Source organism: Lissotriton helveticus, chromosome 1_2 (assembly GCF_964261635.1).
Source record: "Lissotriton helveticus chromosome 1_2, aLisHel1.1, whole genome shotgun sequence".
NCBI classification, from domain to species: Eukaryota; Metazoa; Chordata; class Amphibia; order Caudata; family Salamandridae; genus Lissotriton; species Lissotriton helveticus.
Genome location: NC_136058.1, coordinates 104,967,170 through 104,994,346, shown reverse-complemented (window position 1 = coordinate 104,994,346; position 27,177 = coordinate 104,967,170). Strand labels below are relative to the sequence as shown.

General features: G+C 44.0%; 1 protein-coding gene across 8 annotated transcripts in view; it reads left to right on the top strand.

The window, feature by feature from the left end:
- The window catches only part of PATJ (PATJ crumbs cell polarity complex component), a 1,530,963-nt gene that overhangs the window by 1,300,087 nt on the left and 203,699 nt on the right, over positions 1–27,177 (top strand). For all 8 annotated transcript variants that reach the window (XM_078669616.1, XM_078669595.1, XM_078669605.1 and 5 more), the window contains 3 exons: positions 10,608–10,755; positions 11,255–11,341; positions 20,612–20,729. In XM_078669616.1, coding sequence (XP_078525742.1) covers positions 10,608–10,755; positions 11,255–11,341; positions 20,612–20,729 — 353 coding nt within the window. The remainder of the gene's footprint in view (positions 1–10,607; positions 10,756–11,254; positions 11,342–20,611; positions 20,730–27,177) is intronic.

The following is a 27,177-nucleotide window of genomic DNA, read 5'->3' as shown; positions in this document are numbered from 1 at the left end:
GCGAATTTTGTGACATTCCTTGCTGTAAGTGACGATCATTCTTGGGGGATCAGCCTTGGTTTGTTCTTTGCCCAGGGCAGTACTAGATGATTTAGGTAACAATGTTTCTGCTCTGGTTTTTGTCCTGGCTTTTATTTCTCCCTGGTGAATGTCTCGGTATTTGTAACCGCGTTGTTCAAATCTCTTCTTGGTGTCTTTGAAGTTTTTCTCCATTTCTTTTTCTTCTGAGCAATTTCTCCGCATTCTTAATAATTCACCATACGGAATGCTTTTCTTTAAAGTTTCAGGGTGAAAGCTTTGTCCGTGCAGGATACTGTTTGTGGCTGTCTTCTTCCTGAAGGTTGTAGTATGTATTTGGTTGTCTTGAACATATACCTTCGTATCCAGGAATTCCACTTCCTTGCTGCTTATGTTGTAGGTGAATTTTAAGCCAACTTTATTGTTGTTCAGTTCTTCAAAGAAGATCAAGAATTCAGATTTCGTTCCTTTCCATAATAAGAAGAGATCGTCAATGTAGCGTAGCCATAACGCTACATTGGCCATATGGTGGTCGTTTTCTTCTCTCCAAGCTATGCTCCTCTCCCACCACCCCATCATGAGGTTCGCATAGCTTGGAGAGAAGGGACAGGCCTTTGTTGAGAAGTCTACGTTCATCATTTGAAGGTGTGTATCTCGAGAGGTTGATTATCAGGTCTGGTTGTTTTTGATCAAGTGGGTTTGTGATGTTCACTTTTTGGGGGGTATGCGATTGCGCAGGTTGTATCCGCTTTTTTTCGTTGCGCTTTCCTCTCCTTGTTTTGCGTTTCGTCCTCTTGACTGATAGGTACCCCTTGTCATTGGTTTTGTTGCCGGGTTCCTGTTTCTGTATCTTCCCCTTGGTGCTAGTTGTTCCTGGTATACATCGATAGAACACGAGACAGGTATTAAAGCAGTACAATACTTCCTGATGCAACAACCAATCACAGAACGAGAACATTCCAAGATGCTTATAGACATGATCAAAACGTGTCTATACAACAATGTTTTCCTTTTTAACAGGAAAGTATACATGCAAAAGTGCGGTACCGCGATGGGAGTTTCCTTCTCTCCAAGCTATGCGAACCTCATGATGGGGTGGTGGGAGAGGAGCATAGCTTGGAGAGAAGAAAACGACCACCATAAGGCCAATGTAGCGTTATGGCTACGCTACATTGACGATCTCTTCTTATTATGGAAAGGAACGAAATCTGAATTCTTGATCTTCTTTGAAGAACTGAACAACAATAAAGTTGGCTTAAAATTCACCTGCAACATAAGCAGCAAGGAAGTGGAATTCCTGGATACGAAGGTATATGTTCAAGACAACCAAATACATACTACAACCTTCAGGAAGAAGACAGCCACAAACAGTATCCTGCACGGACAAAGCTTTCACCCTGAAACTTTAAAGAAAAGCATTCCGTATGGTGAATTATTAAGAATGCGGAGAAATTGCTCAGAAGAAAAAGAAATGGAGAAAAACTTCAAAGACACCAAGAAGAGATTTGAACAACGCGGTTACAAATACCGAGACATTCACCAGGGAGAAATAAAAGCCAGGACAAAAACCAGAGCAGAAACATTGTTACCTAAATCATCTAGTACTGCCCTGGGCAAAGAACAAACCAAGGCTGATCCCCCAAGAATGATCGTCACTTACAGCAAGGAATGTCACGAAATTCGCAAAATATTAAACAAGTACTGGCATCTAATACAGAAAGACCCTGACATAGGCAAAAACATTGGAGACAGACCCTTAATAACCTACAGAAGAGCTCCAAACCTAGCCAACCATCTGGTGCATAGCCATTATGAAGAGAGGAAACAAACCGACTGGCTCACTGGAAAAAAAGAAAGGCTTCACTAGATGCAGTACCTGCAAAGCATGCAAGATAGGAAAAAACACGAAAACAATCACAGATCCAAAAGGCAAGACTTTTACCATAAGAGAACACATCACATGCGAAACCAGCTTTGTAGTGTACATGCTACAATGTAACTGTGGAAAACAATACATCGGCAGTACGACGTGCACCTTAAAGAAAAGAATGTTGGAGCACATCCGCGCAATCCAGAACAAAGACTCCACGTATGCCATGGCCAAACACCTAACGACACACATAAATAGAACGTGGAAAGACACCCATTTCTTTGGTTTGGCAACAGTAAAACAACATGAACGTGGTGGCAACAGGAAGCAAAACCTAAGAAGACTGGAATCAAGACTAATCATGCGCTTCAAAACGAGACAACCGATGGGACTGAACGAAAATGAGGAACTTTATTTCCACCTCTGAAGAAAAAGGAACAATGTGTTCTTTGTAAATTGCCAAAAAGGAAATCTCAAAAAACCAACAAACTCACCAGCCATTGGAAAATATTAATTGAAAAGAACTTTTTGCTTTCTCAAACCAATGCACATGCATATGAAAGTGTCTGAAGAAATGGCAGTGTGAAGGGCACTCAGCCCGAGTAAATAGGAAATGACTGCACAGCCGGACCTATGACCACATGGCTCTAACGCGAAGGACAATTTGAATGTATGTTCAGTCTATTACACTGCCAAGACACTCAGTCCTCGTGCTCAAAGGTTTACAATTGAAAGTATGGCACTTAGCCTACAATTAAAACGAAATGTAAACATGCATAGAAATGTAAATAACAAACGCGCAAATAATGCCAAACTGCATGTCCCACAATGCACCTGGATAAGCATTATAAGCTATATAATTGTAAGTGAAGTAGGACAACTGCTAACACTGCCGTGAGAAGGAACCATCTGGTTCGAAACGCGTAGGCTCTAACAGTGTCTGAATAAAACTTTAATTCCAAAGTGCAGGAGTGCTGGTTTTCCTTTCGTGAACAATTATTCACGGGGCCCGGTCCTGGTCCCGAACCAAGCACCAACTTGCTAAGCTGTTCCCTCTGCGACAGGATCGCTCGTGAAAATATATATATATATATATATATATATATATATAGTTAGGACCTAGTTACCATAGGAAATTCCGAACATTCTTTTGGGAATAACTTTGGCGCCGATTGAGGGATCTGCCTGTAATTTTCCTTAAATTTGCCTCGCTGCGCTCCGTTTCTTCCCTGAATGTTTCGGGGGGATTCGTCAAGCGGGGGCCGAGAAAAAAGGGGGGGTCCCAAAACGTGTTTTCCCTATGTTAATTTCCATAGGGACATTCTGACAAGGCTACAGCTCGAACGGCTGAACGGAATTACACCAGATTAGGCAAAATGGTAGGGACTGGTATGCAGCAATGCCTTTTGTATGTATGGTGTAAATCCCTCCAGTAGTTTTTAAGAAAACTGAATGTGAAATTGAGTCCAACGCAATTTTCCATAGGACCTTTAGACACTGCTACAGCCCGAACGGCTGAATGGAATTACACCAAACTTGGCAAAATGGTAGAGCCTGGTATGCAGAAGTGCCTTTTGTATATTTGGTGAAAATCCCTCCAGTAGTTGTTGAGAAAATCGAATTTGTTCAAATTATATATCTATATGTGGCACACGTGAGTGCACTGTAAGCTTACTGTACTCTGTACCTTCCAGAGTACGAGCGGCATGCTGATTGGCTGCTACTGTCTGTGAACATTCCAAAACAGAAATTGTTGGCAGCCATCTTGTGCCTCGGTAGACTGAGGCACAGGAAAGCAGAAAAACAAACTTGTAGAACTCAAGAAGGGGGCAGGGTAGAAGCACCCTGACCCCCTAGGCCTGCTCAGGGGGTCCCACAAGGCCCCCCCAGGCCCCCAAAAAAATATTTTTTTTCAGAAAATCGCGGGGGTACAGAGTACAGTAAGCTTACTGTACTCTGTACGGTGCGCGTACCCTCGCAATTTTTTTGGCCTGGGGGGGCCTTGTGGGGCCCCCTGAGCAGGCCTAGGGGGTCAGGGTGCTTCTACCCTGCCCCCTTTGCGTGTTTTGCACCTTTGTTTCACTGCTTTCTTGTGCCTTGGTTCTACTGAGGCACAAGATGGCTGCCAACACTTCCTGGTTTGGAGTGTTGACAGACAGTGGCAGCCAATCAGCATGCATTTCACAGGAAAGCAGCATGCTCATTGGCTGTCAACACTTTTAACCAGGAAGTGTTGGCATTCATCTTGTGCTAGGTAGACCGAGACACAAAAGAAGCAGAGCTCACAGCCCACACAGCTCTCACAGCCCACACAGCTCTCACAGCCCACACAACTCTCACAGCCAATACAGCTCTCACAGCCCACACAGCTCTCACAGCCCACACAGCTCTCACAGCCCACACAGCCCTCACAGCCCTCAGAGCCCTCACAGCCCTCACAGCCCACACAGCCCACACAGCTCTCACAGCCCACACAGCTCTCACAGCCCACACAGCTCTCACAGCTCTCACAGCCCACACAGCTCTCACAGCCCACACAGCTCTCACAGCTCTCACAGCCCACACAGCTCACAGCTCTCACAGCCCACACAGCCCACACTCTCACAGCACACACAGCTCTCACAGCCCACACAGCTCTCACAGCCCACACAGCTCTCACAGCCCACACAGCTCTCACAGCCCACACAGCTCTCACAGCCCACACAGCCCACACAGCCCTCACAGCCCACACAGCTCTCACAGCCCACACAGCTCTCACAGCCCACACAGCTCTCACAGCCCACACAGCTCTCACAGCCAACACAGCTCTCACAGCCCACACAGCTCTCACAGCCCACACAGCTCTCACAGCCCACACAGCCCACACAGCTCACACAGCTCACACAGCTCACACAGCCCACACAGCTCTCACAGCTCTCACAGCCCACACAGCTCTCACAGCTCTCACAGCCCACACAGCTCTCACAGCCCACACAGCTTTCACAGCCCACACAGCTTTCACAGCCCACACAGCTCTCACAGCCCACACAGCTCTCACAGCCCGCACAGCTCTCACAGCCAGCACAGCTCTCACAGCCAGCACAGCTCTCACAGCCCACACAGCTCTCACAGCCCACACAGCTCTCACAGCCCACACAGATCTCACAGCTCTCACAGCTCTCACAGCCCACACAGCTCTCACAGCCCACACAGCTCTCACAGCCCACACAGCTCTCACAGCCCACACAGCTCTCACAGCTCACACAGCCCTCATAGCCCACACAGCTCACATCCCACACAGCTCTCACAGCCCACACAGCTCACATCCCACACATCTCACAGCCCACACAGCTCTCACAGCCCACACAGCCCACACAGCTCTCACAGCCCACACAGCTCTCACAGCCCACACAGCTCTCACAGCCCACACAGCTCTCACAGCCCACACAGCTCACATCCCACACAGCTCACAGCCCACACAGCTCTCACAGCCCACACAGCTCTCACAGCCCACACAGCTCTCACAGCCCACACAGCTCTCACAGCCCACACAGCTCTCACAGCCCACACAGCTCTCATAGCTCTGACAGCCCACACAGCCCACACAGCTCTCACAACCCTCACAGCCCTCACAGCCCTCACAGCCCTCACAGCCCTCACAGCCCATACAGCCCATACAGCCCACACAGCCCATACAGCCCACACAGCCCACACAGCTCTCACAGCCCACACAGCCCACACAGCTCTCACAGCCCACACAGCCCTCACAGCCCACACAGCCCTCACAGCCCACACAGCCCACACAGCTCTCACAGCCCACACAGCCCACACAGCTCTAACAGCCCACACAGCTCTAACAGCCCACACAGCCCTCACAGCTCTTACAGCCCACACAGCCCACACAGCTCTGGCAAAGATAATACCAGCAGCGAACAAGCACTGGCAAAGACAATAACGTCAGCAAAGAAACACTGGCAAAGGCAATAACGGCAGCAAAGAAACACTGTCAAAGGCAATAACGGCAGCAAAGAAACACTGTCAAAGGCAATACCAGCAGCGAACAAACACTGGCAAAGATAATACATTCAGGGGGGCAGGGGCACGAAAACGGCAAAATCAGGCGACAGAAGGCCCGACAAACGGCACAATCAGGGGGCAGAAGGCAAGAAAAAACGGCCCAATTAGTGGGCAGAAGGCAACAAATACGGCAGAATCAGGGAGCAGAAGGCAAGAAATACGGCACAATCAGGGTGCAGAAGGCAAGAAATATGGCACAATCAGGGTGCAGAAGGCAAGAAATACGGCACAATCAGGGGGGCAGAAGCCAAGAAATATGGCACAATCAGGGGGGCAGAAGCAAGAAATACGGCACAATCAGGGGGCACTGATGACATCATCCAGTGACTGTGTGTTTCTGTAAAGTTTAAATATGTTTTACATATTGAAGAATGAGTGGCTGTATAAGTGTCTGGATGAAAGATTTAGTAGGTACATGACTGAATGTATGAGTGAGTGATTAAATGTGTCTTACTGAATGCATGGGTTAGTGACTAAACAATCTGAATGTGTGCATCAGTATGTCTGTTGTTGTGTAAGCAACTTCATGTGTTGATCAGTAGCTATATGAGTGGCTATATGTGTTATTTGCCCAAGTATTTGTATGGGAGACTGACTGAGTGTGTGTGTGGGTAGCTGGCATATATAAATGACTATACATAAGAGCCACTGATTGTGCGAGTGGCTGTATGGATCATTGTGTACTTGTATCAGTAATTGTATAACAAAGTAAGTATGTGTTAGTATATGTTTGAATAAGTAAGGTGTTGTGTGTATAACTGTATAGTTAAGGAAATGAAAGTGTGATTGATTCTTTGCATGACTGACTAGATGTGTGAGTAACTCCATGGATGAGTGGCAGAGTGTGAGTGTCTGTATAGGTGTTTGAGTGCAGATGATAGTGTTGTATTTATGAGTGGCTGTATGTATGAGCGATTTTATGGGTAAATGATTGGATGTGTGTATAGACCTAGTAATCAGTGTGTGCGTATGTAGTAACCGGTATTGGTGTGTCAATGGTTTCAAGAATGGTAGTCTGTGTTTAACACTGGGTGTATCAAAGGTTATATTAGAGTGTGAAGAAGTGCATCGTATTATCACATGAATGATCTCATCAGTGATGTGATCAGTGATGTCAATTGAGATGTCATCAGTGATGTCATTTGAGATGTCATCAGTGATGTCATCAGTGATGTCACTGACCATGTCATGAATGATGTAATATGTGACATCATCAGCAGTGAATTGCGGGTGCGCGAAATATAGTTAGTACAACTAACTATATAGGAGCAATTTCAGTGGTTTTTTTAAAATGCTAATTCCTAACTATATATGACCTGAAACCTATGTTTTTTCCAGTGTGTGTATATATATATATATATACATATATATATATATATATATATACATATACATATATATATATATACATATACATATATATATATATACATATACATACATACATGCATACAGTCTAGTCAGGAAAATCCAAAAGACTACATGCACCATGGAATGCAAGGTTTTCCAAAAGGGCATCATTGTTGTTTATAAAAAAGAAGGATGCCATCCAGTTCAGCAGAGCGAATGAACATTCATGTTCCTCGTAATCCAGTGCACCCAGCAGCAGAATAGGGCAACTTGCAAGATATTCGATGAAGCTCTACTGTAAGATGCACTTCGCAGCCTCACATGTATCCCAACAAGCCAATACTTTAAGTGCAGCTGCATGCATCATATGGACTTCACCAGAACAGCCCTGGTCATGGGCCAGCAAGGGACTCACCTACAGGTCATAATCCGAGTCAGCGCCCAATGTTGTGGAGAGGCAGATATCCAAGGCCCAATAGAAAGGGCACGGTATGCAATGGAATACAGGTTGCACACGAGTGAAGTAGGCGAAGCGAAAGGTAAGCCCATAGCTCACGCTCGGCGTTGCCAGTGGCAAGCATCCAAAAAGTTGCTGCATTTGGTCACCGTACAGTTACCATTGGCCTGGTCTGCACAGGACCACAGGATGGACATCTATTGCGTAACAGGAGCAGCAGTACCAGCACTCCACATGCCACCAAGAGGATAAGTGGAAAAACTCAGAAGGTGCTGGAAAAAATAGAGTTTATAAAGGCCGGTATTACTCCAAAAAGCGTCTGAAACGATGAAACAAGGCCGAAACCTACAAGTTTAAAAAAAATTGCAAAGCCTTCAGTATCAGACGCATTAAAGATCTGGTTAATCAGTTCCCCGAAATGTAGTGGGATATACGTATTCAATAGTGACTGAATCTCACTAGTAGTTCTAGCCACCTGCAATTCGAAGGCCTTCCGAACCGAAGTGAGAGCAACCTCTTGTTGAAACAATAGCGCTTTGAGTCTGCTTAGTTTATTAAAGTCTCTTTTCAAAGTGGAAATGGAAGGCCACAGGAAGCTATCCACTATCCCATGTGGGGGTGGAAAAAGAACATTGCTGCAACAAATAACTCTTTCAGAAACTGTTACTATATACGGAATGCCTGCCTGTATCCCACAGCAGTTGTTGTTATTCAGGATAAGATAACTACCGTTAGAAAGCAATGTGAGAGTGGTAATTATTGATGGGACAGGCGTTCCATTTAGAAAACAGGCCAAATAGGGCGCTGATACATTGCAAGCGCCATGAAGTTGAACTTGCGTACATACTAATGCGTGTCCCACTGTAGAATCACAGTCCTGCCCTGTCATGAAAACCTCTTTATCCTCACGTAGTCAGTGAAAAGAAAATGGTAACAACCACATTTCGTGCAGGAAAGTGCTACCCAGGTGTTCAAACCTTCTGATAACGATAATTTTTCATACATGCAGTAAACTGAAAAAGAGAAATCGGTAAAGAAATAACACTGTGTATTAACCATACTGAGGAATCAGTCTCTGCTATTGAGAATGGTAGCTATTCTAACTTCTCAATATGTAACAGCGTGTATGTCGAATCTTTCATGGACATAAGATTCTGTTTATCTTTCAAATTAAAGGGCAAAAACAGGGCAGTTGTGTTTAAATAATCCCAAGGCGCTTTCCCATTTTTCTACAATTGCAAAGTCCAGCCAAATTGCATCAGAGAGCGCAATTGATTTTGACCATGATACAAAACAGACACATCATTCTGCACAATGTCATGTACATGCCATGATCCCTAATGGTCAGAATTGAGGCCCGTTTTGATAACTTGTATTTGCTGTTTGGACAACTGAAATAGTTATTTATTCTCTCAGCTTCTCTCCTTTCCTCCCAACTTTGTCTCCTCTCTCTTCCTTTAGCCTCTTCACTCTTGAATACATTATAGTGACATAGATCTATGTACAATTGTTAAATAAATAAAAAAGTCACGTCAATGTGTATTAAAGATTACAAATGGTGCAAAGTCTGAGTAAGATTGCATGATGGGCATGCAGTTCTTGCAGTGATAGGTATTGCTCAGTTCTTTTGTGATTAAGTTTGTGCATGCCACAGACTTGGATTTCACCTTAAGTGGAAAATTGCCATCTCCACCTGTGACCCCAAAACATGCTGCTTTGATGTAATCAGCTCTGATTGAGAACCCCTCTGCTTTCTTCTTTCCATAGTGACTATGACCTTTCAAACCAATATATACAGAAACAGTGCACTGAGCCTCCAAAACATTTAAGGGCAAAGGCAGCTCAGTAGAACAGAAGGAAGGAAAGCTTTCTCCAGTTGAGGTATTGCTAGCCATGACAAGAACAGCATTCGCAGCTCCACACTTCATTTTGTCAATCAAATACCTTCTCTTTGAACACTTGGAAGACTTGCATTTCCATTCCCGAATCCCATGCTTTTATACATTCTTCTGAAACGTTAAGTGGGCTATAGGTGTCATTAATAGTGATCTTATTCTATTAAAGTGTGCATGGTATCTCGAGGACCATGAGCACATATGAAAAGCATGCACTGCACCAGAGTTGAATTGAGGCTGAAGGAGCAGACCTTGAGCAAATAGCAAATAGTGTGCGGTTCGAACTACAGGCCTGAGGAATGTTTATTTTAGATCTGTTGAAGACAGGAAATGGGATCTCCGAAAAAGTGGGTTATTCCATCAATGTAAAACGTTGTATCATCCATATCAAATGTAGTACAAACCTTCATTCTGTCCAAATTTGTCCTATCATGCTTAGTTAATCAGTCACCCCATCAGAAATGCCAAAAACTGGGTAAAAGCCCTCGACTTACACAAGCAATTCCCAGATCAGTACTATGATGAGAACACAACTACTTCAGTGTTCTCTGTCAAATACCCCAGGAACAGTAGTTGCATACCTAAATGCAGTCTCCTTCTGACATGTATGCCAAGTGCCCAGAATGCCGCAGTAATCCTTCCATCCCTTTTGGTAACTTGAGTTTTCTTTTTTTTGTATCGTGCGTCTAGTCAGTTCTGTGTATATTTGCTAGGATTCTGCGATTCAAGAAGCACCTTAATCCATAAATATGTTTGTAATAGTGCAAGCTTATTGTGAAACCTTGGTCCAGAACTTCAGCAGCACTAGATGTGCTCGATGCTACTGCAATTATCAAAGGGCTGTAGATAAAGTGCAGTTATCCTTTGAGGCTGCTGTTTAAAAATGCAATTCTACTCCAGTGTATATTTGTGGGTCTCCGTTATGACTTGATGTTTGACTTTTCCATTGTTTCTTCATCAGAAACGGAAGTGGAGTATTTATTTCTGACATTGTCAAAGGAGGAGCTGCTGACCTGGATGGAAGACTAATGCAGGGAGATCAGATCTTGTCTGTTAATGGAGAGGATGTAAGGAATGCGTCTCAGGAGTCTGTTGCAGCCATTCTCAAGGTGAGTGTATGTTTCAATTTTGAACAGGCAAATGATGAACTTTAATTTGCACTTACATTAAACTCTACCTTTTTGTTTACCTACACCTCGCCACATCTTCACATGCTGACATTTAAAGTATGATTAGTAGCCTGTCTCTACCTGCTGAATCTTAACTCAAATAGTTCTGAATTTGCTTTGAAAAGTAGAGTTCCGCAAATGTCTTGTGAACAAACTTAATGTTGTAAAAGTAACAGAAGCATTTGACAAAAGCTCATATAATTGCACATTGATAAATGTAACCCTGCTATTGCAAAATGTGTCTGGTCGTTTTAACCTTAACTCTCCTTCCGCCACCATCTTCAGTGAATATATGTTTCTCCTAGGAGTAGAAAAGCATGGATTAAGATGTTTCATCAGCACTGCACTGTTCTGTTAAATGAGTATTGTTATTTAGGTTATCTAATTGTGCCTCTAGACACATTTTGTTTAAATATACATTTTCATTATTTTTCTCTAGGTTGCGCAAGGTATGGTAACTTTAGAGGTTGGTAGGCTTAGAGCGGGTTCTTGGATGTCATCAAGGAAAACTTCTCAAAACAGCCAGGTTCGTACCCGCTTCCTTCCTGCCATCTATCTTGACCTTATTTTACTGTTTTTTGTAATTCATGTATACATTTTTCGTAAATCCTTCTGCAGTCATCCCGTCAATTAACAAAATTAAAAATTATCTCAAAAAGATTGGTCACTCAACTCACTATATGTCAGGTGGGGATGGTGGCTTGGAGAACTCTCCAGGTTTGTATTCTTAGACTCCTTAAAATGTGTCTGGCTTGCTAGCACGGAGCTACGTCTGTCGTCTGGGATTCTGATGTAGATAAAGCATGAGAATAAACACTCATAGCTGAAGCACATTGAAATATCCTGCCTTAGGATCAGCTTTTTATATTTCGAGGAAGATGCTTGCCTGACTGTAAAGGGTGTGAGATTAATGGTCTTCCACAGATAGAATAGTTGATGCTGTTTTATTAGAAATGCAGGATGCATAAACAGATCTGGTATTAATGAACAATGAGGAAGTCATCAATGCTGTCGATGTACTAGATATTGGGAGAACAACAGCCAAAGTGTGACTACATTTGAAATCCAAATGAACATTGAAAAAAGGGGCGGGCGTTGGTATAGATGCTGGATACAAGTTAAAATTTACCTCAATGGCCCACTTCAGATGAACATTCATACACTAGTTTCAGTAGGTTTAAAACCTTTCCATTTATATCCTGTAAGTTAAAAGGTGGGCTAAAGTATTTTGAATGATATTTGCTGTTAAGGCTATACAAAAGAATGATCAGAATAATATAACTGAACGCACACAGAGGTATGTAAAGGGGGTTATGGCACTTAGTCAAACATGGAGGGCCCAAAGAACCTGGATGCCCAGAAACTCATATAGCTTCTCGGGACTGGGTAGAGTGCTTTTTGTCCCTCTATTAGGAACCAACAGGGGTAGATTATAATGTAGATCCTATGTCATCTGAAGAAAATGAAGGGGGCAGGAGAGTGCTAGTGAAATTTGCACTAGAAGAATCCTTTAACGCAATACAGGCCCAAAAACCTTGTCTTGATAAGATCCCCTCTGATTTGGATCACTCTGAACCATTAATATGTGGGCAGTACATAAATACCTTTTCAAATGTTATAGCTGCTAGAGTCCCTGTCCCTATCTCTTGGAAGGGAGCAAAAATTATGCAGATCTTCTAGAAAAGTGCTAGGAATATCCCTGACAACTATCGACCCATAAGCCTCATTGATAACATCCAAAACGTTTATAGTAAGCAAATTCTCCCAAGACTTTGGGAGTGGTTATCTGCTAACACAGTGTTTATGCATTTCCAATCTGGGTGCAAAGCTAAGACTAGCATGATAGAGCAGGTTTTACACTTTCTGACCATAAAATGGAAATCAGTAGACATAGAACATGGCTTCCTGTATGTCTTGTTGGTAGACCTGCTGGCTGCTTTTGATCCAGCATTATATTGGATTCAGATATGGACAACAAAGGAGTTGGTGCTCTATAGCGAATGTCTTTGGGATATATAAGGAAATTTATTGTCACACTCACTTCCTCGGCTATGTAATATAAAAACATGGAAAGTACGCTTTCTGACCACAAGATGGAAATCAGTAGACATAGACCAAGGCTTCCTGTATGTCTCATTTTTAGACAATCCCTTGGCTATGTTATATAAAAACATGGTTGTGTAGGCTAGGATAGAGTGAGTATTGGTTGCATCCCTCCCCAATTCCCACAGGCGCTTGCGCATCTGTGGAACTTAGCTTTTGGAACACTGTATTAAGCACTAGGTGCACTGTTCCAACAGACAGCCTTTCTGAACCTGTTTTGGCGGTCAAGTGTGAATTTCCATCTGAGAAATTCATAGATTACATTAAACTTCTATTTACTATGGCCCTGTTTATCGAATTTCGATTAGGAAATCTCCCTCTTGCTACTTTCACCTCTTCATGGACCAGAAGTAGCAATTTAACTAAGTTATGCTCTATGGGTTGTCAAGCAGAGGAGAATGAAGAGCACTTGTTATGTTTTTGTAGAGTTTATGTGAAGCTTCCGAGATCATCTGCGGCGTACCCCAGGGATCCTCCCTCAGCCCGACACTGTTCAACATTTTTACATGGCCCCGCTCGCACACGTAGCCCGACAGCACGACCTCAACATAATCTCCTACGCCAACGACACTCAGCTGATCCTGTCCCTCACCAAGGACCCCATCACCGCCAAAGCCAACCTCCATGAAAGAATGAAGGCCGTCGCCGACTGGATGACGACCAGCCGTCTGAAGCTGACCTCGGACAAGACGGAGGTCCTCATCCTCTGCTCCAACCCTTCAGCCTGGGACGACTCCTGATGGCCGACGGCACTGGGGGCAGCCCCGACACCCACCGACCACGCACACAACCTGGGAATCATCCTCCACTCAACGCTCTCAATGACCAAGCAAGTCAACGCTGTCATCTCCTCCTGCTTCAACACCCTCCGCATGCTCCTCAAGATCTACAGATGGATCCCGACAGATACAAGAAGGACAGTCACCCAGGCCCTTGTCAGCAGCAGACTCGACTACGGAAACGCCCTCTACGCGGGAGCCCCGACCAAGCTCATCAAACGACTACAACACATCCAAAACGCCTCGGCACGACTGATCGTCGACGTACCACGCCTTGGCCACATCGCCCCCCACTTGAGAAACCAACCTTGGCTCCCCGTCAACAAGAGGATATCCTTCAAGCTCCTCACCCACGCACACAAGGCACTCCACAAGACCGGCCCAGCCTACCTCAACAGACTGCTCTCCTTCTACATCCCCAACCGCCAGCTACGCCCCGCCGACCTCTCACTCGCCACCGTCCTGCGCATCCGAAGAACAACCACCTGTGGGAGATCCTTCTCCCACCTCGCCGCCAAGACATGGAACACCCTCCCAGTAAGCCTACGACAAACCCAAGACCTGCTGACCTTCAGGAGGATACTCAAGGCCTGGCTGTTCGATCAGTAGCGCCCACCCCCCCAGCGCCATGAGACCCTCGCGGGTATGTAGTGCGCTTTACAAATGATTGATTGATTGATTGAAGCAACGTGCTTGGTGTATTATCCCTCTGTCGTGCTCTGGGAATCAGAGATCGACATGATGCACTGAGAGTAAGCAAAACAGTCAATAAAAGCTGTATTGTTTTCTCAAATTCAAAGTATTTGCAGTCAATCTAGCAAATAAGATCAAAGTAATATGTCATAACATGATTTATTTATTTTTATTTTTTATTTTCGAAGTTTTGTATAGCGCTAGCCTGACCGGTGGGTATTGGAGTGCTTCACAACAATTGCAGAGCAGAACAAACGAGAGCAGAACATATTACAATAAAGCGAGCAAAAGAGAGCAGAACATATTGCAATACAGTAAGACAATCCGGATGAGAGTCATAATAAAGAAGATGTTGAGGAGTTCCGTTACAAGGACTTGTTATCCCACAACCGAGAGAGGTTAAGTGTCATTTTCAGCACACCGACTGATCCTATCCAATCGCTAGAGATCGATTGAGGAAAAGGATTTTGAGCTGAGGGAATAGTTCTGATGTGGGGGGATAGAGTTACATATTTTGGGCTCATTGCCGGCAAAGGTCCTGGCCGCGGTCTTTTGTTTTTGTGGTTTTAGCGGGATAAGAAGTAAGGTATTGGAGCTTCTAAGGTTCCTTTTCTGACCTGCTTTTTTGACTTTGGACGCCAGATATTGGGGTTTGCCTGTGTGGAGGGCTTTGTGGGTGAGGCAGGCCGTTCTGAAGTTCGCCCGCATTTCTATTGGAAGCCACTTGAGTTCTTTGAGTGCAGGAGAGATGTGATCAAATTTCTTTAATCCAGTGACCGTTCTGGCAGCCGTATTGAGGGTTGTTTTCAGCGGAGCAAGGTGTGTATTTGCTATTCCCGAGGGGACTGCGTTTCCATAGTCCAGTCTTGACAGCACCAATGCTTGCGTGGCTTGTTTGACATCTTTGGGGGAAATTAAAGGTTTTATTTTGTTTAGTACCTTCAGGTTAAGCAAGGCACTCTTAGCCGAAATCTTAATGTGTTTGGTCATGTCCACTTTTGAGCCTAGCGTGATGCCTAATGATTTAACAGAATCGGACAGGGTGAGGTTCCCGTTGACCGCATCGATCTCTCCTAGCCACTCGACCATTTGAAGGTTCTCTTCTTTGTTCGAGATGAGGAGTAGTTTGGTTATTGTCCGGGTTCAGTTGTAAGTGGTTGCTTGACAGCCAGCGTTGCACTTTTCTTAGTGTTTCATTGAGCCTTTGGATGTCTTTGGCAGAGGAGATTTCCAGGTAGATTTTGGTGTCATGAGCATTTAGATGAAAAGGGATGTTAGCTTTTCTGAGTAAAGTGGCGAGGGGTTCCATGTAAATGTTAGAGTAGAGGGGAGAGCACTGATCCTTGGGGGACTCCACTCAAGACTGGCTGAAGGTCAGATTCGAAGCATCTGATTTTGATTGTCTGGGAATGTTTGGCAGGTCTTCTCAGCAGTGAATTCTGGTGCAATAGGGGGTTTCTCTTTCATAGTTAGGCATCCCTGCCAGAGTTTATAAATACTATAATTTATAAGAGAGAGTTGGTTGCCAGCTAATTGATCAGCACCAGGTCCCAGGAAATGAGCAAATAGTATACTTTAATGAGTGTTTTTCCATTGTTGTCCAGACCCTTTTGAGGTTTTTGCTGGTTTTGACTTGTTCAGTAAATGTATGTAGTATTTTCTCTCTTTGATTTTTTCACTTTAATCAACTTAGTATGCCTAGGATGTATGGATTCAGCAAATAATCATATCAATGCATTGTGTACTTTTATGAGTTGCCAATATTTTAATGTTTTTACATGTACTTTTATGTTAACCTAAATAAAGTTTTATGATGATATTTGCTGTGCAGAAAGAATACTGCAAAATATCTATCATAAACTGAGTTAGTGAATTGTTGCCTGAGGATATTGAAGAGTTTGCCTGAGCAGTTGCGTGAGGTGTCTAATGAGTTCTGAAGGATGCTTTTGACTTAAAGATGAGGTGCTTGTAGCTGTTTCTATCTGGCCGAAGTTTAGTGAGATTCTTCGCTGAGAGGTTTTGTCTCCATTTTCTTCAGTCAGTTGTAGCCGCCTTCTCTCTTAGTTTAGTTTCTTATCATACCACAGACAGGACAGTTTTTTTGCCCTTTGACTCTCAGGGTGGCCTACTTTTATCCCCAATATCTGTCATAGTTACATTGTGGGGTGAAGTCAATTCACTTATGGTTAATGGATTGTTGGCACAACAGAATCTCCTACAGGCATTTAGATGGATGTCAAGTTTATGAATGGCAGCAATAAGACCCCAATCCAGCTCTCCCTCTCTAAGTGCTTAATGGAAATTGTTATCCAGTCATTTAGCAAGGTTTTCTTGAGGAATAGAATGTTGATGTTGTGTAAGATGATCAATTCTACTATCTCTGAGCAGTATTTACCTGCGGATCTGCGACATGCCTTTGAGGTTAGAATTGGTTTGTTCAGGTTTGATGGGAAGGATGAGTAGGTTCCAAGAGTTAAACCTTTTTGTGTTCTGGCATGACCTGCGTTTGTGAGGGCCTTTAATCACTGGTACGTTATGTGATATTTGGTGAGAGTGAAAAGGGATGGTCTGATTTTATGACTGTAAAAGTAGGTCAGTGTCTACTTCTGAGATGTCATTGTGGGATCTCTTAAGTCATCAGGATTTGTTAGCCACGGGGATTGAGACTCACAGACACTCAGGGTTTGTGTTCGCAGGGCTCAGGTCTTGATAGAGCACAGGGGCTCTCCACTATTGTGGGTATCAAAGTTTGTGGGTTCTGTCTAGGTGGACATAGAGCTCACTTTCTTGGTTTGGTTGTGTAGTTTGGTTATCATGTTAAGAGGAGGTAGTAGTGGCGGGTCTAAGCGAGAGAGGGCCTGGGGAGGTATCTGGCAAATAAGAGTAGTAGTAGTAGTAGGTTAAGGTATATTTGTTGTGGTGGGAGCGAGACAGTCTTGAGAGCTCGAGGGAATTTGATGTGGGCAGGAAACAATATAATGGGTGGCGAGGATTCTCATGAGCAAGGAGCAAGGAAGCTAGGTAGTATTGTAGATGAGGAAAATAGAGCATTTATTAGTATACTGGCTGGGTAGGAAAGTCTGGGGGGTTGAGATGAGGGACAAGAGTGAGGGTTATTTTTGGTGGCAATGTAGTTTGTATATAGGGAGGAGTGGAAACTGGGAAGGTCGAATTTCAGAGCATATACAGAGGAAGAAGGAGTAATAGGGTTAAAATAGGGGATGGTGTGGTAACTGCCCAGATTTGAGTGGGCTGTGGTTTGGTAGAGGGAAAACTGAGAATGTCAGGTGTTGTGATGAGTGTTGAGGGGGTTGTGGGAGAAAAGCAGGTGGGGGGTAACATCGTGTAGATGGAGAAGGGAGGGAAAGAGGGAGTGGTTGTAAGCAAGGGAAAGTTATAGGGATGATGGACTGTGAGGGTAAGTCTGCAGGCATGGCTTGGGGGAGGAAAGAGTGTCATGTGGGAGGAGTTGGTAGAGTTGAGATGGGAATGAGAGATGGGAGAGGCCGAGAGAGTTACAGGGGGTGGAGGGGGTTAGGGAGGGGTGGAAGAGGGAATAGGTGGTGCAGATCTGGTGGGAGAGGGAGTAGGTGTGGTCAAGGGAGGGAAGTTAGTTACAGGGCAGGCAGTGTGAGAGAGAGAGTTGCGCGGGAGTGGTTGGGGAGATGGTAGATTAATTAAAGGAGGCTAAGTATAGATTCAGTTTGGGCATTAGTTGGTTCACCAGTTTCAAGAAATTGCGATGAAATACTCTGAGCTGTTGAATCAAGTAATTGTCACCACTGTATTCTGAAATAGGGAATTTTACGTCGAAATTGGGTGAAGGTGAGAGCAAGAGCTTAAGGCCATAAGGGGTGTTGGTTGTGTTAGACATAAAGATGTGCTTTGTGAGAGTACATTCCACAGGGAGATGTGATGGATATAAAAAAAAAAACAAGCCTACAACTCCCAGAATGCATTAGATTGTCACATGAAGGGCCAAAACTGGAAAAACAGTGGAGTGAAATGGCCATTTTAGCTGACGTTCAAACTTATCTGAGATTCTTGAAAGTGGGAGGCTCTCCGCCAAATCAAAGATTTGAGCCAGCTCTCAAATACCCCCCTGTTCCCAATCCTGGTAACCAAATACTGTAATTGTTTGTGGGTCCCATGGGCTTTCTTGCTGAGCACTCAACTAATCTGCTCTCCAGGATTTTCAGCTGCTTAATGTTGGGCCAATAAAAGAAGTGAGTGGTAGAAAACTTTAAACTCTTAAAATACTTAGGGCTGCTGAATTTACTGTGGGTTTTTTTGTACACATTTTGTTTAAGCTCTTGGTGTATTTCACCGCAAAATATATGGGGTTTGGGGGTCCTTCTTTATGATACTGAAATCACTCAGGAAGATTGAAGAGTTTGAAGTGAACCTATTGATGCCTGAGAAGTTAGATAACTGTAAGGAAGGCTTGGCTTGTGATAGATAACTACACAAGCAATTTATGTCTCGGGCAAATGATATGTTTTACGAAAATCTTTTTCATGACCTTTCACCTCTTTGCTCTTGATATGAGGTTGCTTGAAGATTGCTATTTTCCTTTCAGCACCAGGTAGTGTCCATATTCTTAGACTTTACAAACTATCCAGTCATAAGAATGTCATCTATGTCTTGTTGAGGGGGTATGTGTGGAGTAGGTGATCGTCAAGTAAAGGGTAATGGCTTTTATGCTTGCTGGTCTTAAAAGGACACGTTCTACTCTGCTTCAGCTAGGATATATCCCACCAGGAATATTTTTTTCTCTCTATACAATACTCCATAAGCTGCTATCCACTCTCCGGACTAGTCCATTGCCCCAGGACTACTCTTGGCTTAGGCACTTCCTTGAATGTCCATTCAGGACAAGCAGGGATCCGGTCACTCCACTGGCTCCCTGTTAGGGAAAGAATAAAATTCAAGGCCCTGTGCATATCCCATCAAGCCTTCCATAGAGCCAGCCCCGAGATCAACCATTCACTTCTCATCCCCTACTGCCCCGGCAAACAACTCCGATCAACGAACGCATTTCTTGCCGCAGTTCCCCGAATCAAAAGTACCAGAGCAGGAGGCAGGTCCTTCACGCTCAATGCCGCCAAACTCTGGAACTCCCTTCCCCTTCCCTTAAGATCCAACCCCATCCTCTCGTCCTTCCGTAAAGATCTAAAAACATTCCTCTTCAGAAACTAATTGACCCCACTCCCCTCAGAGTACTACGTCCTCTTTTCAGCGCTTGGACGCCCTCGGGCAGCAGCCGCACTCTACAAATCCCCTTTTCATTTCATTTCACAAGGGCCCCAGTTTGAACCCTAATTCTTTGGTCACTTTTTCTTGGGTAGATATCTACAGTATAGTTCAACCCAATGATAAGTGTCCGATGTATATCTTCCACATCACAGGGAAACATCCCATAGCCCCAAAACACAGCCCCCTGCCAAGGACAGGAAAACACAGCCCAAAAAGAGGAAGTATCCTGCTCTCTGAAAAAGCCTATATGCTACCCACCAAGGTGCTGTTTTTTTGCCATTTATTCTTCACAACTGCTAGCCAGCAAAACCTGCTGCTCTACACAGTGTGCCTGCCCATTTGGTCTTCTCAGCAGAGTAGACACTGACTTTATGATCAATACCTCCATAGTCTGCCAGTTTCCTGCTTTCTTAATGGTTACATGTTGCTTCCAGCATTTACAAAGTTGGTCAAGCCAGGACAGAGCGAAGCAGGAATAGGTGGTTTCTTCCTTCAAGGCCTGGAATCTCAGCATTAACACTGTCACATAGGTGTTCATCTGAGTTCTGTGATATAATTATTCACAACCTTTCTCTAGTTTCACATGAGCAGGCTGTCGAGCTGCAGTCAGGTAGGCATTTCTTTGGAGAGGTACCCCCTAGAGGTGTGAGACCACTGTGATCATGTATCGGCCTTCCAGGGCTAGCACTGGCCCTGACACTACTTTCATTTGAGAACGCCTAAAACATGTTTATTCAATGTGGCTCGGGTCACATTTTATTTATTCTTCAGCTTTCTTGGTTGTCTTCGTGATACTAGTTTGCCATTAGGGTGGCTTATTGGACATTAAGTATTTAGTCTCTGGTACTTGGTAAAATCTTTGGACATGTGGTACTGTTCAGCTAATAGTCTTGCATATTTAAATAAACAATATATACATATGAAATTGCATTAATTTAAGTGGATTGTAATTCTGGTTTTCTTAGATGAGCCAACACAGTGTGAACAGTAGCCTGCATCCTTCAGTTGGTCATGTCAACTCCAGCTTACATTCCTCAGTCAGCAGCAAAAAATCTACCTTAGATGTTTCTCCGCGGAATTCAGGTAATAGTCCTCTGCTTTTATTTTCTTGTAATGTACTTATTCATTTTCATTTATGTGTCATGCCAGTCAAACCACGGAAGCTTCTACTGACATGCAGTGCTTTTACCCCAGTAAAACCTAAGTGCGATGAGAAAACAAAGGATATTTTTTCACAGAATGCATGTTGCAATTAATTGATGGTGGATGAAATACTGATAATCCGAGAGTTTGAGTTTATATTTCAATGTATATATTTATACACTTTTATCATAATTCTTGTATACACCTTTGTCTATAACTGCTGTGCATGCCAAAATAGCATGGCATAAAACGTGCAGTTATATAGAGTGCAATATGCTGTTTACTACCATTGTTGAGAGTGGTGAGGCAAGGGAAATCATAGCACTCAAAGCTTTGCCTCTTGTGAGTCATCACCCCTTCCTGCAGTTAACACTGGAAATAAATAAATAACATATTACAATTTGTATATCTGCATATATATTATTTATGGTATGCCAGTGAAAATAAATGTAGCCGATTGAGACATTATTTAGAACAAGTGTACTTATAAACATATGTTTATACATATATTATTACAGCGGCCCACATAATGCTGTAAGTTAGCAGGCACCTATGTTTCCAACTCTGAACAGGGCTCAGGAGCAAATGCCAACTGACTCACCCCTCTGTGCCCTGCTTAATGCTGTGGGCCATGGAGGCAGCAGAAGAGCAGCTATCTTACCTGCTCCTGTGTTTAATATATGCTCTCCCTTGGGCAAGGCAAGAGGGCTGTTTCCCAATTGCCTTGATGCATGAAATGACCCATCAACACTTTAGGAATTGCTAGGGGAGTGGTTTCTTTCACACCTCTCAAACAATTCTGTCAAAAAAGGAACATTTGCACAACAGCTGTTGAAAAGAGATCGCATAGAAGTCCCAGGAGCCCAGGATCCTTCAATGGGTTCTGACATCTACCAAACTCTCCTGAACCCTTTTAAGTCACCAATTCAAGATGATCCTACAGAACAACTCGTAAAATTCTCCCTGAAGCCCTTCTAGCAATCATGGAAACACCAGTAAAAACACAAGAAAGTCCATACCAACAGAAATGAAGCCTAAGCCATCAAAAATGGTGTTTCCAATGTCTCCTGAACCCGCCTAATCTAAACCACTATCGGAGGTATTATTGAGACTGGGTGAAACAAGGTTGCAAACACATCCACTACCGTTGCCACCAGACCTGGATGCTAAGTGAAAACTGAAGTAACTAGCTATTCAATCTGAAGCAGTCACCCAGAACAAACCCCAATTTCCCTAATTTTATATACATTTTTCCTCTTCAGGAGACCTCCTCCTCCAGATAGTCGCCTCTGCACCTTGTGCTCCCTATCCAAACAGGTTTACATCCGATTCTGTCAATATTTTCTGGAACTCAAGGTAATAGCCAAGCCAGTCCAAGCCTCTGCCATGTCTAACCACTACTTCAACTCTTCCCAAGCTTCCTCTTTTAAGATTTCCTGTGAAGGCCTCTTACCCATTCAAACTCCCTTTAACCTCTGAAGTACTCGATAATGAAGTGAGCCTGAGAAGACAGTTTGCGAGTGCCTGCACAAAACAAGCCAATATCCTCGATGGCGTTTTCATGCACATAACCCACCGTACTCATGTGTCTATTTTCTTCACCTTCTCTCTTGGCACAGTCAAAAAACACTACACCATCCTAACATGCACTGTAATACTTCTTGTTTCCATAAAACTAAGGCTCTCCAAGAAGATAGGCATGTGAGTATATTCCACTGAAAGATGGTGTTCCTGTGCCATCAGTAAGATGTCCCCTAGTTTAAAAAAACCAAAATCCCCTGAAAATCCAATGTGCCACAGGAATCACCCAAAAATAAAGTCCTCAATTTATAATAGTTGTGGTGATTACACTGTCATCACCACAAATATTATAAGTTTATATAAATTTTTTTCCTCACAATAATGTGTTTCTGTAAAAAAGAGGACTATATTGTGTGATTCCCTTGGCACGTTGGATTTTGTTTTTAATGATTTGTTAATATTAAAATGTTCCCACAGTAAAGTGCAATTGGATCTAATGCGTCTGACCCTGTTTGTTTTTGATTTGCATTCTGACATAATAAACTGTATGTAACAGTGATTTACATAGAAGTGCACTTCGCACCTTTTATGACTTTAACTGTTTAAAAAATGTTGATAATAATTGTGTGTTTAAGCCCAACACATATATGTTTTACTGCTATTTGAAATAGTTTGTTCCTTCAGGAGATTTCTTTGTATACATATATTCATACCCAGGTTTACTTGGTTGCCCTACTGTAGTTTATGTAACCTAGCTATAATATGTGACATCAGACCTGAAGCCCAGCTGCAATTGTATGTAAACCTTTTTGAAGCTCCACAGTACTGACGTTAGAACAAATGGCAGGCAATTTAACGTCCAAAGCTTTCATCCCCACCAGAAGTGAATTTAATCCTGTTGTTACCTGGACACAAAGATAGTTAAATATCCATTGTTAATTCCAAACCTGTCAACCAGTCTTCGTTCCTTAATATGTTCCTTTAAAGATAGATCTGCGCCATCTTAAAATGCCAATAAAGGACCAAGTCCTTCATTTTGCTAACCAGCTTCTTTTCATGCTCTTTCACTACAAATATATTGTTGTAAAACCTCTCATGTTTCATGGTATGAAATATTGAACTCTTCTGTTGCAATTTTCTGACATCATTGGCGAACTCTACCCCTGAATACCAACATCAAACTCACCCGGTACTTTGTCCTAAATAAGTACCACTGTAACATATATTGGAAAAAATATGGACCATTAGTCATTTCTCGCCTCTTTAAGAAAAACTGACCAAGGATACCACCCTGATGTATAGGGTATGCAAAGGTCTAGATTCATATTATAGTGTATACAGGAGGTCTAGATCCCTACATCCCTGCAGTGGCTTTTGCTCTTCTCTCTCTTTTGGTATTACTTCTCTATGACGTTGTGGAAGCAGCTTGCTTAGTTTCTGTACCATTGCATAAACGATGCCCGGGTAATCCCTTCTCCACAGCGGGGGTACCCACACTGAGTTTGACTGGCCCCTGCAAAAACCTTATTAGAAAAGACAATCGTCCTATCCTTCAAACATTTTTTTAACATTGTAGGCAAAAAGGCCCTGACTTGAGCTGAATTGACCAAGTTCACCAGTTTCTGATTCATTTTGATCAAAGTGGTTTTACCGCTTACCATTGAAATTGCACCATTGGTACTACCCAATGTACATACTGTTATCTGAATCCACTGTGTTAACTCACCGAAACCAACCTAGCTATCTGACCGATGCCCGGTGGAGCTACCCGATAGCTGAAGAGGAGATGGGCTGTGGATTCCACCTTGGCCGTCACCTACCCAGCCGGACTTGGGGCAGACTTTCCCTTTGTCTCTCAGTCGTATCAATACCTTACCCCCTTTTCCTTCTTCACTCATTTTACTTACCCTCTATGTTCTTTAATTGTTTTTAATAGTATGTTTTTTGTAATTTGGCTACTATGTGGAACCTTATGTAAAGCACTCTGATACATTCAGGTCTAGCCAGCTCTATATAAAACTCTTAAAATAAAATAAATAAATAAATAAACCTCAGTGTAGGCTTCAAATCGTCCTATAAAAACCCATTCATAAAAATCCCAAAACATCTAAAAGGTAATCCTGAACATTTTTGTTTAACTTTTATTGGCACCCTTTCTGGGATCTTTCCCACTCCTATTAAGAAAAGCTTAACACATTGGCATTGAAGTCAAGTGTTACTGCCAGATAATTAGATATGGGGTACTCTTGGGCACTTTGACTTCTGTCTTACCCTGGCCTGGTTTGGAATCTGCTGCCAAATCAAAATTCAACATAATCAGCTGGAGGCTGGGAAGGGAACAACTTAGGGGATAAAGAATTCTCTTTTAATATGATATCAACCATGTCTTTCCTCAAAATGATCTTCAAGACCTCTGTGAGTCTCCTTTTCTTCAGCATCATCTAACCTATATTTTACTAGAGCTTGATCAACCCCCCAGTCCAAATCTGAAGATAAGCTAAAAATTAGGTCTCCACTGCCTGACAACTCATTGTATGGCACTTATGGGCTCTTCGCCAGTTCCCCTTCTCTGAGTTAGAGGACCGCCATACCTCATGAGAGCAATACATCTCCTCATCCATATTACTAACCTGTCTTCTATCTACATCAACAACACTTGCCATTTTCCCCATCAAAGGAAGCAACCTTAAAAACTTTTTTCCATCTGCTCACCAGTTCTAAATGCCTACCACCAGCCATGTGTACATCAACTAGAAATGTCCAACTACCAAATGGCCATGGCAGGCGCAGTGACACACAATTATGGACTCCCACTATGGTGTGCTCTGTGAGCCACCAAGAAGTTCTGTAAGCCAAAGCTTCACTTAAGAGGCCACACAGCACAAAAACATTTCAAGTTGCACTCGTCAGCTAGCATAATTTTTTTTTTATAAACACATTTTTATTGATTTCATAAAGGAATACACCAGCGTTGCTTCATAGACCCATGAAAGTTGTGGATTACATACAAGACTCTGCACAACCCCTCGGACACATACCATTAAAATACAGTTATGTGACAAATTGAGAGTTCCCTGACAATCAACCCACCTCCCCCAACCATTTCCCCCACACTTTGTGGTATTTCTTAGGGCACCCACGTGCTTCGTACATATTCTTCTCATGCGTGGTGCACCGGTCCACCCCAGCCCGCCATCTTCCGATAATCGAGGCTCCGAACATTTCCAGGAGGCTGCAATGTCCCTCTTAGCGACCACCAAGGCTGTAGTTAGAAATACTTACTCGTTCCTAGACCCATCTAACCCATCAGTAATGCCCAGGAGTGTGTGCTTAGGGTCGTGTGGAACCTCCCACCCCAAGATTTCAGTAAGCGCTTCCTCTATTTCCTTCCAGAACCGCGCCAGGTCGGACAGGCCCATACCATGTGACGGAAGTCCACCGGGTTGTGACCACATCTAGTACAGGCAGGGGTCGGACTGAACCCAGCCCGATGGAGGCTTGCCGGGGTGAGATAAGCTGCGTGTAAATAGTAAAGCTGGACCAGGCGCAGCCTAGCAGATGCAGTGACTGTTTTTGGGGCCATAAGGGCATCACGCCAGTCCCCCTCCTCTAAGGGGTCAACCCAGTCCTACCACTGAGCCCGCTGTTGGTCCAAGGAGGTGGGAGTATTATGAATCAGTGTATGATAGATGTGTGAGATGCCACCCCTCCCCAGGTCCCCAAACATTATCTGAGCTTCAGGTGGGCTGTGGTCGGGGAGCCGTGTGCCCGTTATAAGGTGTGAGCAGAGGGCATGTCACAACTGCAGGTACCTATAAAATTTTGACTGGTGTAGTGAAAACCTGTTTTGGAGGTCTCCAAAGGAACGCAAATGGTCTCCCACCCACACGTCTCTCAGCTGCGAAATACCTATGAGGTCCCAAACCTTGAAACCCTTTAGTTCATTAACTTCTTTGAGCCAGGTCCCATTCCACAACGGAGTACACTGTGTCAGCGTGCGCGTCCACTTGGTGTGCCGCAGTGCAGCCCACCAGGCCAGCAACACCGAGCGCGTCACATCGGGGAGGCGATTCGAAATAGGGGCTCCATACATCATAGACTGAATCCTAGCAAGGCCCAGTCCTCCCAACTCAAGCCTATAGGCCGGGTCCGAGCAACCCCCGTTGAACCAATCGTGCAAGTGAAGTCGAGTAGCAAGGTAATATAAATAGAGATGAGTCATGCCTAGGCCCCCGTCAAACGAAGGAATCCTACAAGTACTCAGCGCCAGTCTGGACCTACCTTTCCCCCACAAAAACCTGGAAGTTATACAATCTAGTTCGCGAAACCAAGTTAAAGGAAAACACAAGGGGGTGTTTTGAAGGGCGTAGAGGAAGCGGGGGAGGATCATCATTTTAAAAAGGGCCACCCTTCCCATGGGGTTCAGGGGCAGCGACTGCCACTTCTAGAGGTCCACCTTGGCACGTTTTACCAGAGGAGTAACGTTGAGGACCCAGCTGAGCTCGGGGAGCAGGGTCATCCAGATCACCCAAATATTTAAAGGATTGACGGCGAAGAGGTATTATAGATTCCCAGTCAAAGCATTCTCTGGACAGATGAAGGGGGATCAGAACCGATTTATCGGGGTTCAGCTAGAGGCCCGTTTGAAGGAGTGCAAAATGCGAAGACAATGTGGCCCGACTGGGCCGGATCTGCTAAGTAGATGAGGACGTCGTCCGTATGTAAGGCAATTTTGTCCGGCTCGGCATTGGGCCATTCCCACCCCTGCACGCGCTCACACGACTGCATCAGGGAAGCTAAGGGCTCCATCGCCAAAGCGAAGAGCAGAGGGGAAAGTGGGCAACCCTGCCTCGTTCTCCTGCGAATA